Source organism: Globicephala melas, chromosome 14, assembly GCF_963455315.2.
Source record: "Globicephala melas chromosome 14, mGloMel1.2, whole genome shotgun sequence".
Taxonomy (NCBI): domain Eukaryota; kingdom Metazoa; phylum Chordata; class Mammalia; order Artiodactyla; family Delphinidae; genus Globicephala; species Globicephala melas.
This window is the reverse complement of record NC_083327.1, coordinates 50,939,053-50,955,849: the sequence shown is the minus strand read 5'-3', so window position 1 is coordinate 50,955,849 and position 16,797 is coordinate 50,939,053. Positions and strand designations below refer to the sequence as shown.

Sequence of the window (16,797 nt, the reverse complement as noted above, 5' to 3'; positions counted from 1 at the left end):
CTTTACACACAGCACTTATTCCAAGTTACATACATTTGATTGTGTGTGGTTACTTATTTAATATCTTTCTTCTCTACTGATCTGTTAGGTTTGCAAAGAAAATGACTGTCTATTTTATTTGCTTGATTTTTCTAGTGCTTAGAAGTGTTTAGCACTGTGAGCTCAATAAACATTTGAATGAATGTTGAGATGAAAGAATGAATAAATAAGTAAATAAATAAAGGAAAAGGTGGTAGTGTTTTTTACACTCTGAATGCTAAGTAATGAGCAGTCGTTCTTTATAGTTTATGATGATTTTGATAGTGTTAAGATTTACTTTTTAAACCTCTATTTCTCTGATTGAACCTTAAGCGTCTCAAAGGTAGGATTGTCTCATTTATCTTAATATTCCTGTTAACCTGCTTATTGCCTGGCACACATTGTTTAGTAAAATTTGTATGAGCTTAACAGGAGTTATTTGCTAAGCATATACAGCAAGCAAACAAGCAAAACTACACAACAGTAATAATAAAAGAACACGTGGACTTCAAGACCCAAGTGAATTAGTTGAATGCAGGCGCTGGGGGCTAAAGTACTGGGTTGAAGTCCTGACTCCAATTAGTAGCTGTGTAACCCTGGGAACATGACTTCCCTGTGCCTCAGTTTCATTCTCTGTAGGCAATAAGAGTATCTGTTTCATATGGTTCTGTGAGCATTGAATGAGTTAATATATACAAAACATTTGGAATTTTGAATGGCACATAGTAATTGTTAGATAAATTGTAGTTAGTATTATTTTAATTTATTCTTCATGACTTTAAGCTTATTCAATGTTTCAGAAAGATGAATAGTCATATTTCAAAAAGATGAATTGACTACATGATTTCCAATTTTAAATATCATTTGAATATACATAGATTCTACCAATTACACAATAGTAATCCAATGATTAAAGTATTCTATTTTATTTTCACATTGAGGGAATGTTCTAGCCATTCTGAAATGGCTTATTATTTTTATATGATATAGTAAGAACATAATTCATGGCCCTACATGCTCCATTTTAACGTGGTTAAAAAAACTTTAAAATTATTTCTTTGAGGACTTCCCTGGTGGCACAGGGGTTAAGAATCCGCCTGCCAATGCAGGGCACAAGGGTTCGACCCCTGGTCCAGGAAGATCCCATATGCCCCGGAGCAACTAAGCCCATGCGCCACAACTACTGAGCCCACGTGCCATAACTACTGAAGCCTGTGCCTGGAGCCCATGCTCTGCAACAAGAGAAACCACTGCAATGAGAAGCCCTCGCACCACAATGAAGATTAGCCCCTGCTCTCCGCAACTAGAGAGAGCGCGTGCACAGCAACGAAGACCCAACACAGCCAAAAATAAAAAATAAATAAATTTATTTTTAAAAAATTATTTTTTGGCTAACACTGAGCAATAGAATAACTAAAGAGAATATATAATATAGTCAAGAGTTTCCAAAACCAATCCTTGACTTGATGAAATACATGTTTATTCAGTACGTAGTCAGGATATGCTAACTGCTGTATGAATCCCAAATCTAATATCTTTCTTTTTCACTGGTCTGCTAAATTGATAACATAATGATCCAAGTAAGTCATCTAACTGGAGTACTATGATATTTTGACTGTTCTTGTGCTACCAGGAAATTAATCCTATTAGCTTGGAAACAAATCTATAGAAATCTATAAATCTACAGAAAACTTGCTTTCTCGTTCCTTGTTAATACATGTAACACTGGGATTGTATTTATACTTAAGATATACATTTTTAAGAGGAGGAAGGAAAGTTAATTTTTCAATTAATATAATAACATCCACACCATGATTATTAATAAAATTATAGTAAGACTCTTCCATTTTTATACAGATGCTTGACATGAATAAAAGAAGCCAAAAGTTGTTTGTGATTTTTGTTTCAGAATGTAAAATGCCCTTTATTTGACATGGGTCTAGCTCCAGCTAGCTGGAAATATTCCAGGCTTAAACACCTGCAACACAGTTTTGCCAGCAAAAAATTGGTTGATTGGGGTCATATTGAGAAAGAGAGGTGAAATGTACATTTATTTGCATTAATGCTTCTTATTGCCTCAAAAAGTAGCAGTTGAGGAACAGCAAAGGACAACTTAGAAACATATTTTGAAACTTTTAAATATTGAAATAGTCACACAATTAAAACTAAAGATGCTTGTGTTTAATTTCATTAGGGTTCCACACAAGTGCACATTTCTAAAATACTGAAGTTAGTTAATAGTAAAGATGAGTATGGGAAAATTTCAATTGAGAAAATGTTAAAAATCAGAAGGAAAATGCTCATGCCTCAGATGTTGAATGGCAAGGATTGGAGCTACACTATGACTATTCAAATGTAGATTAGAAAACTGACAGTCATTTCCTTGTGCAGTCAATAAAACAATTAGCTCACCAAAACTGCTTTTAAATCAGGATTCTAGTTTTTCTTTTCTTTAAATTCATCTAAATATCTAACATCTGCAAGGATTTTATTTTTTTCAAAATTGTAATTCAAATGGGTTTTATCTTTTAGAATCTGATGCATTTCAAGAGCTTTGTGTTCACCCTTCATTTTATTTTATTTTTTGTATGATTCTCACTGAAGGATGGAGAAGCCTGATCATTGCAATCTAATATGGGCAGTATCCGGAGATCAGAGGTAGGAGAGAGAGGGGAAGGACATAAGAGAGATGGAGAGAGAAAGAGAGAGAAAGAGAAAATGACAATGTTTTGGGAATCTGTGTTTATCTGGGATATTAAAAGATAAACTGAGGCATATCCAGAATTTTAAGAATATAAGCAAAAATTGATTTGTATCAGGCAGCACCAAACCCAAAATGCTTAGGGAGCACTCTGCTGACAGGAGTTCAGGAAAAACTTTTACAGAGAAGAGGCGGAAGCAAAGCAAGGAAATCATTTGATTGGCTACAGCTTAAGTGTTTGCCTTATTTGGGAAAGGCTAGCTGGCTCTTTATGACTTGTTGTCCTAGGTTTGATTTCTTAACCTTGAGACGCTTAAAGGCTTAGGTTTTGTTTGCTGTCAAAGGCTGCTAAGGTATTAGAGCCACCTCAGTCTAATGGCCTCCTTGTTTAATTAATTTAACAGAGAAGTACAAGTTATTGCTTCAGGAAGATCTTGTTTTATAAAAGGGCTTATCACTCTTAAAGAAATATGTGGGGGCTTCCCTGGTGGCGCAGTGATTGAGAGTCCATCTGCCGATGCAGGGGACATGGGTTCGTGCCCCAGTCTGGGAAGATCCCACATGCTGCGGAGCGGCTGGGCCCGTGAGCCATGGCCGCTGAACCTGTGCGTCCGGAGCCTGTGCTCCGCAACGGGAGAGGCCACAACAGTGAGAGGCCCGCGTACCGAAAAAAAAAAAAAAAGAAATATGTGTGTCTGGGTGTGTATGAGAGGAAAGGGCCTCATGAAGGTATGCTTTCAATGTGGCTCCTTCCTGTATCTTCACAATCTCCCCTCTATTCCCTCCTTCCTTTCTACATGTTTATGTGTTTTCTAACTTGGAAAAACCAGCAAATTTCCCTCACCTCCCTATATCTCTATTTAGCTACAAACCTTTTTGTTTCTATCCCTCTAGCCAAGCCCCTCAAAGAGACAATCTGACACTATTCTATCACTCTGCTGAAGTGTCTCAAATACACACTTGACTTCTTAATGAAGAAAATCGAACAAATGAACAAAAGAACAACTTGCATGCTTAACATCTTCGTCTTGGTTAAACTTTTCAGCACTAGAACTGTTGACCAGCACTTGCTTATTAAAACCGTGTCCTCTTATGACTTTTATAACTCTTCTTTGACACCATGAGCTTCTTGCCCCTCTTAGACAATATCACCTCGTTCCATTGCTTTAGCTGCGATGACTTTGTGTTGCCCATACAAGTGATGAGTAAGCTGCCATCATACTTAGCCTGCTTATCTTTAATATCTGTCTCTTAATCTAATAACAGGATCAACCCTTCTCTAAAATGGCCAGATAGTCAGAAGCAGAGGCCAAAAACAGTGACACGGTTCAAAACAATTAAAGCATGCAAGATAAGTTTTAGGAAAATGCATTTTTCCCACCATGGGAGTCAGTAAGCTATTGCATTTTGAAAAAAAATCAGCTCATCAGCATTTTTATTTTCCCCTTAATTGACCTACTCACCCAGAAGTTTGCTTATAACTGACTTTCACACATAATGACTTCCCAGTCCATATCTTTAACCCTAATCTCTCTCCATTTTTCTAATTGTGTTGACATTCATTTGGAACATCAAACTCAAAATTCCTAACTGAGCTGGTTATATTGGGTTGGCCAAAAAGTTCGTTTGGGTTTTTCCATACAATGGTACAAAAACCCGAACGAACTTTTTGGCCAGCCCAATATTTCTTTCCAGGTCAGCCTCCTAGATTACAAATCCAGTTTCTTAAGTCAGAAAAGTGGGACTCCTCACATACTTTCCTCTTTCCCCACTACCCATGAACGTTCAGCGATCAAAAAGAACTCATTCTACTTTCCAAACATCTGTTGATTCTGTTCTATACTCTGTACCTTGTCTCTAGAACTCTTGCCTTGGTTTCCCCAAAATTGTTACACTAGCCATATATTTACTCTTTGCCTCTAATCTTGCCTCTTCCTCCTTTCTCATTCTGTGGCCAGATTACTGTAAATGCCAAATCTCATTTTATTATTCCCCTATTTAAAATTTTAGATGTCTTCCTTTAAATATAAATATGTATATGAAATAAATATATGAAATAATGAAAGTATAAGCCAAAATTAACAAAATTTAGGTAGCTGTCAAAAGAAGAGGACAGTATAGCGAGGGATTAGGATGGCAACAAAACTTTTCTTAATATGTGCTCTTAAATGGTTTTGACTTAGGGAACTTGTAAATGTCATTTTATAATTTAAAAAATTTTAAATAATTAAAATTAATCACTAAAATTTGAAAATGCCCTGAAGCAAATGAACCTAAATCTATATCAAGTTATTTGCATAACCAGAGAAAATAATTACTTTAAATAACTTTAAAACATACAATTCTGACTCTCTGTCCTTAGTATGATATAGTTCAATGAGTAAAAGAAATGAAAAGAGATCTAAAACTCTATTCACTGTTTTTATTGTTATTAGTAGTATTGCTGTCATTTTATTTGAAATTGTTATTGGTATACTGTAGGAAAAAATGAAGTAATTAATTAAGTTGATATCATTAAGAAATCAGATTTTCAACAGAAGAGAAGAAATGTGAGTTTAATAGCAAAAATGGTGTGTGAAAATTCCAGATTTTACTTGGAAATGTCAGTGTAAACACATGACTGAAATTTCATATTTCTTGGCCAAATCCAACTCAATGAGCACCCCTGCTGACCAAATTTTGGTCTCAAAATACCATTTCCCAATAAAAGGAGCTGTGATTCCTTCAAGAAGTGGCTGATTCCATACTTGGCAAAAGAAAGATACAAAACTTACTTTGGACATTTTTTTGTGCCTCAAACAAGAAACTATCAAACAAATTATGGAACAGACATGCATGTTGAAGTATTTATGGATCTGGGATTAAGTATTTAGGTATCTAGGATTTGCTTTAAAATATTTACTAAACTAGAAAAAAGAAAAGATAAATGTGGGAGAGAAGAAATATAAATAAAACTGGTAAAATGGTAACTATTGAAGCTAGGTGTCGTGGATTTGTATTGTGTCATTTTGGCTAGGATAAAACCATGTTTTCTAGAATTCCCTCCCCTGCATGGTTGTGGGTTTGTGTGAGACAGAAGGATCATTGTGTGAGAGATTTGAGAGGCAGAGGCAAGCATGACCAGGGAGGTCATTGCAGGGGACCAGGGGGCAGTTGCACACGCCTGTTGTCACTGATCCCTTGACTCACCTTGTTGGCATGGGACAACAGCTGCTCCTGCAGCGACCCCAGCACCTCCCAGAGCTTCCTTTGGCTTCTTCACTCCTGGCCTAGGTACATATTTAACTCCATGAGAAGGGTTTGGAGGTCTTAGGACTGATGCAGTTTCCAGTGTGTTCTCTCAACCCTCACAGGCTCCAGATTCCGCTGCTTCCTTTACTTTTCGCCCATTTTTTCTTCCTGAGTACCTCTTATTTTGTCCTCAGGCCCCAACACCACAGACATAAGTAAAAATCTTTCATAGTGTGATGAATATTAGAAATACCATGGGAATTTTATGAATCCAGCTTTTTATTTTGCCATATTCTGAGGAGTGTTCACTGAGGGTAAGGATAAAAGGTTACAGGGAATTTCAACCTCTGTATATGGTCTATGTTAAAAATCTAGTGGAAGGAAAATCTATGCAGAGACGCTTGATTTTGAAGTTAACTCATTTATGTAATTCAGGGCAGGTGATTACATACAACTATTTTTTAAGTTTTTATACTTTAAAAATATAATATCTGTTATTGAGTATGCCAATATCCTGGTACTCACTCATTTATAAAAGAAAGCATTTAAACATAGCAAAATGAGGACTTCCCAGGTGGCGCAGTGGTTGAGAGTCCGCCTGCCGATGCAGGGGACACGGGTTCATGCCCCGGTTCGGGAAGATCCCACATGCTGCGGAGCGGCTGGGCCCGTGAGCCATGGCCGCTGAGCCTGCGCATCCGGAGCCTGTGCTCCACAATGGGAGAGGCCACAACAGTGAGAGGCCCACGTACCGCAAAAAAAACCCAAAATAAACTAATGCAAAAATCTGGGATGAACGAAATATCAAAATTTTAAATAAAGACAGAAGCATTGTTACTGATTTTTCCTTTTGTCTCTGGCTTCAGTATGGCATGGTTCAGCGCTAGGTAGGAGAGCTGCACTTGACTCAAGTTCTTTCATTTTTAGCCTTTGCCTTCCTCAGTGAGTCAGTCCTCATGGTTATAAGCTGCTATAGCAGTTCCAGGCTTTATATTCTCATGCAGCAAAGTCCTTGTTCCCCCTTTTAAAAGCAAGAAAAGCCCTCCCAGAATCTCTCATCAAACATCTTACTACAGAACCAATTGCAAATTCATGGTTTTGTTTGTTTGTTTGCTTTTTGATTGCAGTATTGCATAGTAGTTGAGTCATACCCTGGATGGTGCAAAATCTGGCTCCGTTACTTACTAGCTATGCAGCCTTAGGTATTTTATTTAACTTCCCTCTGTCTCAGTTTTCTTATATTTAAAATAGAGATGTCTACCTCATTGGGTTTTTGAAAGGAAAAAGTGAGTTAGTATACATAAAGTTCTTAGAATGGTACCTGGCAGGTAATATACACCCTAAAAGTATTAGCTACTACCATTTTTATGATGATCCTTGTTTTAATGTATGTAATTTAACTCATGGAAACATGAAAGGTAGAGAAGTACAATTAAAAAAGAAAACATCTATAAAAGGTTTAGTTGCATTGTATAATATTATCCCCACTGTTATAATTTGGATGTGATGTCTTAGAGAAGGAATAAGAATTAACTTGAGGACTACTATCTTTTTAAAGATATATCTATATCCATATCTATATATGTTTTTAAAGTTGTTTTCCATGTGCCTGAAAATCAGAAGCTGGTCTCAAGGTAGCAAAATATTTTTTTCATGAAAATACCCTGGTTTGACTATCTTAGAACCAGGCAATATACATGTCTGCAAAGTGTATATATAGTGCATTTAAGCATAAGGATAATTAAACTGATATCTATTTTGTTGGATTTTATTGTTAAGTTCCTCAGTGAACACTTAGAAAGAAGAGGAATGGGGAAATGGTCTCAATCTATTCAGATTATAAAAATCCCATTTGCAATATTCTTCCATTAGATATAAAATATACTAGTGCTAAAAATGCCTTTAATGGTACCAGTCCAGTCCAGTTCCTTACATATAATTCTTTTAAAATTCTCAAATGCAATTATAAAATTCCACTTCATTTCCTTTCTCTAAGGTTTAATCTCACCTTTCAGACTACCATACCTTGCTCCCATGACACTCTCCAGAATGTAGTGAAATAAGGTCCAAAGAGTAAAGTTATGTTGTCACTGAATCATGGAGGTAGGTTTCCCTGAGACCAGTTGCAACTTGGCATCCTTGTGATGGGTCATGAATCCTCTGAAATTAAAAATTTCCCCAGAAATCTTATCTCTAATATTATTTGTCCCTCTCTATGGCATCTTACCCATCAACATAAAAATGGAACGTTCTTCCCACTTGAACAACATAAGCAATGGAAACCCCACTATGATTCTAGTCCTTCAACTATTGCCCAATCTCTGTCATTTTACAGTAAAATATACTTACTACCTCTAAATTCTTCCCATTTACTCTTGAATGTATTTCACTGAAATTGCCCTTTGAAGGTCACCAGTGACATCCTCATCATTAAATCTAAAGCTCTGTTCTCAGTCTTCATCTTTCTTGACCTATCAGCAACGTTTGCCAACTGCTCACTTTATCCTCACAGAAACAATTTCTTGACTTGATATCTAGTACATTATACTCTCTTTTTTTCTGCCTCTCAATTAATCTCCCTCTGTGTCTCTTTGTCTCTGTCTGTCTGTCTTCTCTCCTCAGAAGCCATTGCTGGTTCTTCCTCATCTCTCTGACTTATCTCACTGTCTTTTAAATGTTGGTGTGTTCCTAGGTCCACTCCCTTAGTGATCATATTCAGTGTCATAGCTTTGAATGCTTTCTATTCTTTATTGAATTTCCAAGTTTCCGTCTTCAGCTAGAACTTCATTTTTGTAGAACATATTGAGCTATACAAATGTCTACATCTCCACATAGAGTTCCAATAGACAACTCAAGTTTAACAAGTTTAAAACTCAGCTACTTAAATATTCTGGGCAACAAACCCTGTTTCTCTCCAGTCCTCCCCATTTCAGTAAATGGTATTTTCATCCTTCCAGTTTCTCAAACCAAAAACCTTGAAGTTATTCCACACCCCTCTCTTTCTCTCACATCCAACAGCCATATTGTCAGTCTATACATTAATTCTATCTTTTAGATACACTCAGAATCTGATCACATCTCACCACACAAACTAGTACCACCCATATAGAAATCACCATCTTCTTTCCCTTGGATTATGGATTATTTCATTTGGCTTCTTACTGATCTCCCTGTTTCCAACCAGGCATTCTTTCAATCTTCAACATGGCAAATGTTGCATAAATCAAATCACTTTTTCCTCTGCTCAGACCTTCCAATGACTTCCTATCTCAATCAGAGTAAAAACCTAATTTTGGCATACTTAACCCTTAGAAAGTATAATATGTTGATATAATTCTAGTCCCTTAAGATGTCAAAGGGAGAAGAATCCCTGAAAAGCTTAGATTTTAAAATTAAGGAAAACATAAATCTAAAAATTTAATTACAGATTGATGAAAAATCAGGTGCAACTTAAACCATATTTCTAGATATATCACCTCTTCAATCAGATCTTAAAGGCTACCCTTAACCCTTCAGAGCAACTTTCATGTAACTAGAATGAGAATAACAACATATTGGAAATCCCTAATGTGTCTGTTTTCTTGCTTGCATTTTTATTATTTAATCTTTTGTTTCACAAACAGTTTATATCTCCTAGGATATAAGAAAGGGAAGATTTACAGACTTCAGTTTTTCCTAATTCTATCCATTGAAGTTACTAGAAGTAACTCAAATATGTTAAAAGAATAAATCAGGAAAAGCAGCTTTTCTTAGTTTCTTTGGGAATGATTACAAAACTTCTCTTTGTTTTTAATTACTTTTAGCAAGCTCTATTTCCAAGATTGGCTCAGATCCTCTAAAACTTGTACATGATGCTGTGGAGGAAACCACGGACTGGGTCTATGGCTTCTTTTCTTTGTTGTCTGACATCATCTCGTCTGAGGGTGATGAAGAAGATGATGATGGAGACAAGGACACTGATAAAGGTACAAAGAGCATAGAAATATATCTAACTGCTAGGACCGATGATTGATACGCATTACAATAGTTTGCTTAAGTTTAAGCACACATGAGCACTTGGGTCAGGCTAAACCAAAATGAATACACGTCAGAGTGCAAATAGCCTATCAACAGGCTGCCAAACTCAGTAATTTGGTCTCTATATGGCTTTCATCTTATAGCTTATCTGCCATTATGGCAAAGATGTCAAATGCTGCATTAGAGTAGCATTATTGTAGAGAGGGACTTATTATATGATCCTATAGAACCACAATAGAAACACATTTATATGCTTCTTCAGGAACAAAAAATTGCTGCTATTTCCCAAGTTTGAAAACTAAATATACGTATAAATACGTTATACATATAATTCATATTTACAGTCAAATAGAGAAGGCAATCCTACTAAAATCACAATGAAAGTTAATTAATTGAATCAAATGGAGGTGTAGAATGGAGGGACACATTCTAAATGTCACAACAATTATGCAACGAAACTATTTACTCTGTAGAATGTATTGATGATCAAAAGGAAATAACAAACTTAAACCACATGTAAACTGCTATTGAGTGGATGTGAAAAGAACAAAGCGTTGTAATTCTGCTTTTTAGATGGCATTTTTAAGATCAGCCTTACTCATCAGAAATTACATATTCAGCCTTGACTACCAGGAAAGCTCTTATTATTTTAGTCCTTTCTGACTTTGTCTGAATTTGTATTCTTTGGCTCCTGTGAGAGGTCGAGATGAACAATAGAGGACTGAAATGAACATGATACACGAACTATAATGTATAATTTGGATCACTGCCACAATTTTATTGAACTCATAAAAGTGAAACTATCTCAAATAAATGTACATAGGCAAAGTGTATACTTAAAAATTGGAATTTGGAAGGCAAAGTAATATATGAACTACTATTATCAAAACTAATAGATGATTTTTTAAAAATGAATGAAAGAAAATGGGAAAATAGGCAATATTATGCTCTGCTGAAAGTTTTTCTAATTTACTGTTTTTGCCTTGGTTTAGGAGAAATAGAGGAGCCTCCCTTGAAAAAAAAAGGTTAGTTGTGTTGACCTTTGAAAAAAAGTATTTTTCTTTTATGGTAATGTTGATTTTCACCATAACTTAAATAGATTTTACTTTGTTACAGATAATTTATTTTTAATGTAGAGTTTCTGTTTAATGGTTAGATTAAGATTTATAGTTAAGAAAAGAAATACTCGATTCTTTCCAATGAAGCTAATCCCATCATTTTTAAGTTGATTATTTAATAAATACCTTCTTCAGTAGATGTGCAAATCAATCTACACACTGATCAATGTGAATTTGAATTTCAGGAATGAGGGGTGAGTTCTATAGTTTTCTAAATGGCCCAGAAGATGAGGATGCCCATGATCTTTATTATTCTCACTGTGGCCAAATATATAGATTTTAAATTTTTATTCTTTTTCTTATGTTATTGTCAGTATTATTTTTCAATTTTAGGTGATATCTATTGGACAGGGAGCTGAGATAGTGTGGAGGATAATAATCTTGAAGGCACAGGCATATGCAGTCAGTATGTACTATGTGTCATCCCAAAGCCGCAGAGTCATCTGGGTGTGCTTGGCTGTGGTTTACAGGGATTCCTTGAAGGAATAAGCAACGTCGTCAGTCACTGAATGGAATGATCATAAATCCAAAAGATGGGAGCAATATGACTGGGAAAAAGGGCAAACTGTGGGGCAAACTGTGGGGCAAAAGCCTCAGAGATTTTTACAGGAAGGGGTAGGAATTATGTCTAGAAGGAATAATAGGGAGCAAAGGATACCATCCTGAGGTATATTTGGTATGAGATAGAAACATAAAAGCCAGACTTAATACAGTTAGTTATTGCTGCACATGTTGGGCAATAGCTCTTGGGAGTATTTATTACAGAGGAGAACTTGCTGGCCTCTGTTGCTATCTCCCTAGACCTACTGTGAGCAAGCAATAGGATCCAAATTTGGAGCTTCGGCCTTGCCTGACAGATGATGATAACCTCACTGTTTGGGATAAAATCTACTTAGTGTATGTTAATTTGGAAAATTTGTATCTGTGACTTGCCCAGTAAAAGGTAAAGTAGTGAAACTCAAGTGTGGAACCGCCATTCAGAAATGAAAGTGTTTATGAAGCTATTGAGAGCAGAAAGGATGGGTTGCCCTACTCACAAATCCATGGTGAGAACCCAAGAACTCAAGACATTCTTAAGTCATCAAATCCAGGTATGGAGAATCTAGACTAGTTTATAAACTTCTTGAGGTAAAAAGCAGAGTCTTTTTATAGCTGATCTCCAATGGATACTGCCCAGAACATAGTCAAAGTTTAAGCTAATGAGTTACCAGTGATGGTCTGGAAATTACAGCTTGTATATATATTTATTCCATTTGGATATGGAAGAGTGAAAAACAAATATTTTCTTATTTATAAAATAAATTCTACAAGAATATCATATAAGATCATATTCTCCATAAATCAATATCTAGTATTTAATATAGAATCTGTTCATTGCTTTTTATTTGAATTTTCTGGTGGGATTATTTTAAAATTAAGTTTTATGGAATGATTAGCATAAATTGCAAATACACGCAAAACTGTTTAATTACTGTTTTTAAATTATTGTATTGCTTTACCAAATCAACAGAAAAACTATTAAATAGTTGTTTAAGATACTTTTAAAAAATGTCAGTAATGATCATTAGTTAAAGCAGTCTAAAGGATATATATATTTAAAACGATGTACACTAATGTCTAAAAGGAGAATTGACTAAAATCACCTGAATATATTTTCTTAATATTATTATTTACAGAGTTACATGAGAAAGTGGACATTTAAAGCAACATCTTATACATCCTACCTTGGGTACAGAGGCTGTAATAAACATTAGTTATAAAAGAAATATATTTAATTACAATTATTTTTTATTTAAAACCTTTTCTTTTGTAGAGTCATAGAAACAATGAATTTTAAATCAGTATGTGATATTTTACAAAGCATTTCTAATACATATTCTGCTTTTAAAAGTATATTTTTAATGTTATTATTAGGGAAGAGATTCCATGAGCTTATCTCTATCTGATGATGAATTATTTTATAAATTCTATATTTTAAAATTGTGGTTTAAGAAGTTTTTTAGGTTTTTTTTGATAATCTAGAATTATATCCTCTTAAAATATTTGATTTTCACCTGTCTAAATGAGTCTTTATTAGTCTCTTCATTAGTACTCTTTCCCATTCAGACACATTCAATGATATTTAGCCATTTTATATTACCTAATTATCAGGCTGTGACATTGTTTATTAGACTGTCCTGTATCTATATGAAGCATTTTATTTAAATGTGCTTAAAATGTTGGTTTCATTTGTCCAGTTATTGCTATTTTTACCAAAATAAAAATTTAGCTACCTTGTTATTTATGGGTGGAGTTTGCAGTTTTAATTTGGTATGGAATAACAGTACAGTCAAATAATCTCAGGGTTGCCTGGTTGATTATTAAACAGATTATTAATATGGTTGAAATTTTTGAATCTGTTCTTCTGTGGCTTATGTTGTTATATATAAATATAGCTTTAGGGTATTAAGTGTAGTACCTAGCGTCTTTACATTCTTCATGCATATTTACTTTTCAGCTTGTCAAAATTTTTAAATATTAAATTCTATTTCAAATACTCCGTGATGCAGGCTGAAGGCACTGAATCATTGTAAAATATTACATTTTTATTGTATAATTACTTAAAACATAACTATGAAAACCAATACCATTGTAAATTATATATTCTGGAACAATTCTTTGCTATGTAGGGTGGGTGTGCTTTGTTTACCTAGAATCAGCCTGTTGAGTAGCATTCTTCACACCAGGGTACCTATCATGGACATGTTAACACCACACTTTCCAAGGGATAAACGAGTGAGGATAGCATCAAAGGAATCAAATTACATTTGTATTCTTTCCTAAAATTGATCTGCCTGAGAACATATCCAAGGTTATCATAGTAATTCTTCTATGTTACGAGATAAAGAAGTGTCTTTCACACATCTTCACATTGCTAGAATGCCAACCAAAGAGACCAATAGGCCTTCCTGTCCTATCTTGCATATATCTGCTAAAGGAGAGGCATGGTGCTGATACTCAGGTGTTCTGTATCATGATGGGATGTTCTGAAGTCAGAGATAAGGTAGAGCGGGGAGATGGGAACAATGGCAAGTTTCATTTAATGGTTTTGCCTTTTATTTAGCTGAATAATGTGAAAGAGTGCATTGCTCTTGAGGGAGACTCCCTTGAGAGCAAAACAGAAAGAACATCCATAGGAAATACTGAAAGCTAAAAATGGCTTTTAAAAATTTAAATGTAAGCAGTTCTTTTCAGTTATTCTCAATATTTGTTCCTAGGAAGTGTCACTGGTTTGAAACTACTTTGAAACAATCAAAGCAGTGTAGGTTAGTGACACTAATTCTTTTAAATATAACTGAATATTTCTAAGGCAACCAGACTGTTAACGATGCATTGAATAAACCCATGGATGTCACATTTCTGATGCATTTCAGAATAATTCTGTATTGTTCAAAAAGAAATTTAAAACTTACCTTATGTAATTAATTATATTATGAAATACTTAATCTAACTGATGTCAAACCTTATCATATATCATTTAATATAAAATGTTTAACATTTTGTACCTCCTATTGACAAAAAATTAAATTATATACTATTTGCAGAACCATTTCACTATGTGTATGTATATATATATAGATGTTTGTATGTATATATATACATAATATATTATGTATCATTTATTCATTATATGTTTTTTATTATATGTATTTTCTACCTCCTACTAACAAAAGAAACCCCACAATATGCCAGCTGGCTGCTCAATAAATATATATATGTAAATGTATAGATTTAATATATATTCTACTTTGCCTATAAATTATAAAATTTTATCATGATATCTAACAAAATTATTGGAGTTATTTCTTTTATATTTGCAACTTTAAAAATTATTCCCAAAAGTAAAACATCAAAATTTGGTATCCCCCTAACATGTGTATTTCAGGAATATCAAATTTTTAAAAATACTCCTAGCTCCATAAACAACTAAAAATTTTACTTATATGGTACCTGACATTAGTTCAAGTAAAATAATGTGCAGCAGAATATTGGTTTGTCTTGTTTTATAACTTATTGTAAAATAAACGTATTATATTAAATCCAAATAATTTAAATATGTTGCAAAATTTATTACTTTCATAATAATTTCCTCAAAATACACACTAAAATTTTTTTTAAACTGAAAAGCAAAATTATATTTTTTTGAAAAAGGGTAAGTTTGATTTACGTAAGAAGTTTGAAAACAAAGGCTGGCTTTGCCCATTAGTTAACATGGCAGACATTTTCAAAGTAAGTGAGCGGCAGCACCAAAGTTTAGATGAAATATACCTAAAGCAAGAATTACAATTGAAACATAAAGCAATATCATTTTATCCTAAATTATTACATTATACAATTTTTATTCAGTTATAATTAACATACAATATTATATTAGTTTCAGGTGTACAAAATAGTGATTCAGTATTTTTATGCATTATGAAATGTTCACTGCAGTAAAACCAATTACCATCCATCACTATACACAGTTGCTACAAAATTATGGACTATATTCCCTATGTGTACATTACATTCCTGTGATTTTTTGTTTTATGGCTGGAAGTTTATACTTCTTAATCCCTTTCATCTATTTCGTCTGGCCCTCTCCTCGCACCACCCCGGTAATCACCAGTTTGTTCTCTGTATCTCTTGGAATCTAAAAAATAAACAAACAAAACAAAGCAGCAACAACAAAAAACAAGCAACCAAATTAAAAAATGGGCAGAGGAGCTAAATAAACAGTGTATTTTAAAACGAAGTTAAAAATATATGTCTATTCAGCATAGGCAGCTTAGCATTTTTCTATTTCTTTTTCAAAAAAAAGATACTGGTTTCTCACAAACCTAATACGATTTTTCTTTCATAGTTCTGTATTAACATTCATGTGATGTGGACTTTCCAGATTATGTAAACATTCATAAAAGTATAATTTTTACTGGGGATAGAGCTTTTTAATTTTTTGTACTAACATTTCTAAGTGCAACGTAATGGATATACTTATCTCTTTTTACAGTTTATTCTTACTTAAACCTTAGTCTATAATAAGTCTGTATGTAAGAATAATCATTACAGCATTTATGTTCTTTGAAATATGTAATTTTAGGAGACAATAATAGTCTCTTAACAAGAAATTACATTTATAATGTCACTTTCTGACATCTAGCTTTAAAGTTAAGAAAGAATACTTTTAGTCCTTCGGACCCATACATACTCATTTTTTTGGGAAGGAAAAATTGATCTTCAATTTTGGGGACATGGTGGCCTTATGAGCTAAATTATCACTTGCCTTTGTGGAAAGAGCCAAAATCCCCTGTACATTATGTTGAATTTCCTTGCTTTCCAACTACTTGCTCTTTGAACTAAGGAACCATCTTGAAGTTTGAACAGGACCCAAATATGAAGGCTGATATTCTGTGAAATTGTTCCTGATGCATGCCAATGGCAGAGGAAGAAGCTCTTCTTTACTTAGAGCAAAACAAATTACATTCTCCTTATAATCGTGTTTTAAGATTTCCCTAAAGCTCCTGGGGTTGAAAAGAGCCCAGTAAATTTAAACTCAGTTCTTTCATTGTGTATTTTTCTCACTTTATTGAAATCCACATTAGCTCTTTGCAGTCAGGGTGAATAAGGAAGAACCAGGGAATCTGAGCTTCATAAATATTCAGGACTTTAGGATTAGGCCATTCAGAAGGTTGT

General features: G+C 34.1%; 1 protein-coding gene across 2 annotated transcripts in view; it reads left to right on the top strand.

The window, feature by feature from the left end:
• Positions 1–16,797, top strand: part of TRDN (triadin) — a 495,585-nt gene that overhangs the window by 193,834 nt on the left and 284,954 nt on the right. For both annotated transcript variants that reach the window (XM_060283977.1, XM_060283978.1), the window contains 2 exons: positions 9,754–9,915; positions 10,960–10,992. In XM_060283977.1, the coding sequence (XP_060139960.1) occupies positions 9,754–9,915; positions 10,960–10,992 (195 nt within the window). The remainder of the gene's footprint in view (positions 1–9,753; positions 9,916–10,959; positions 10,993–16,797) is intronic.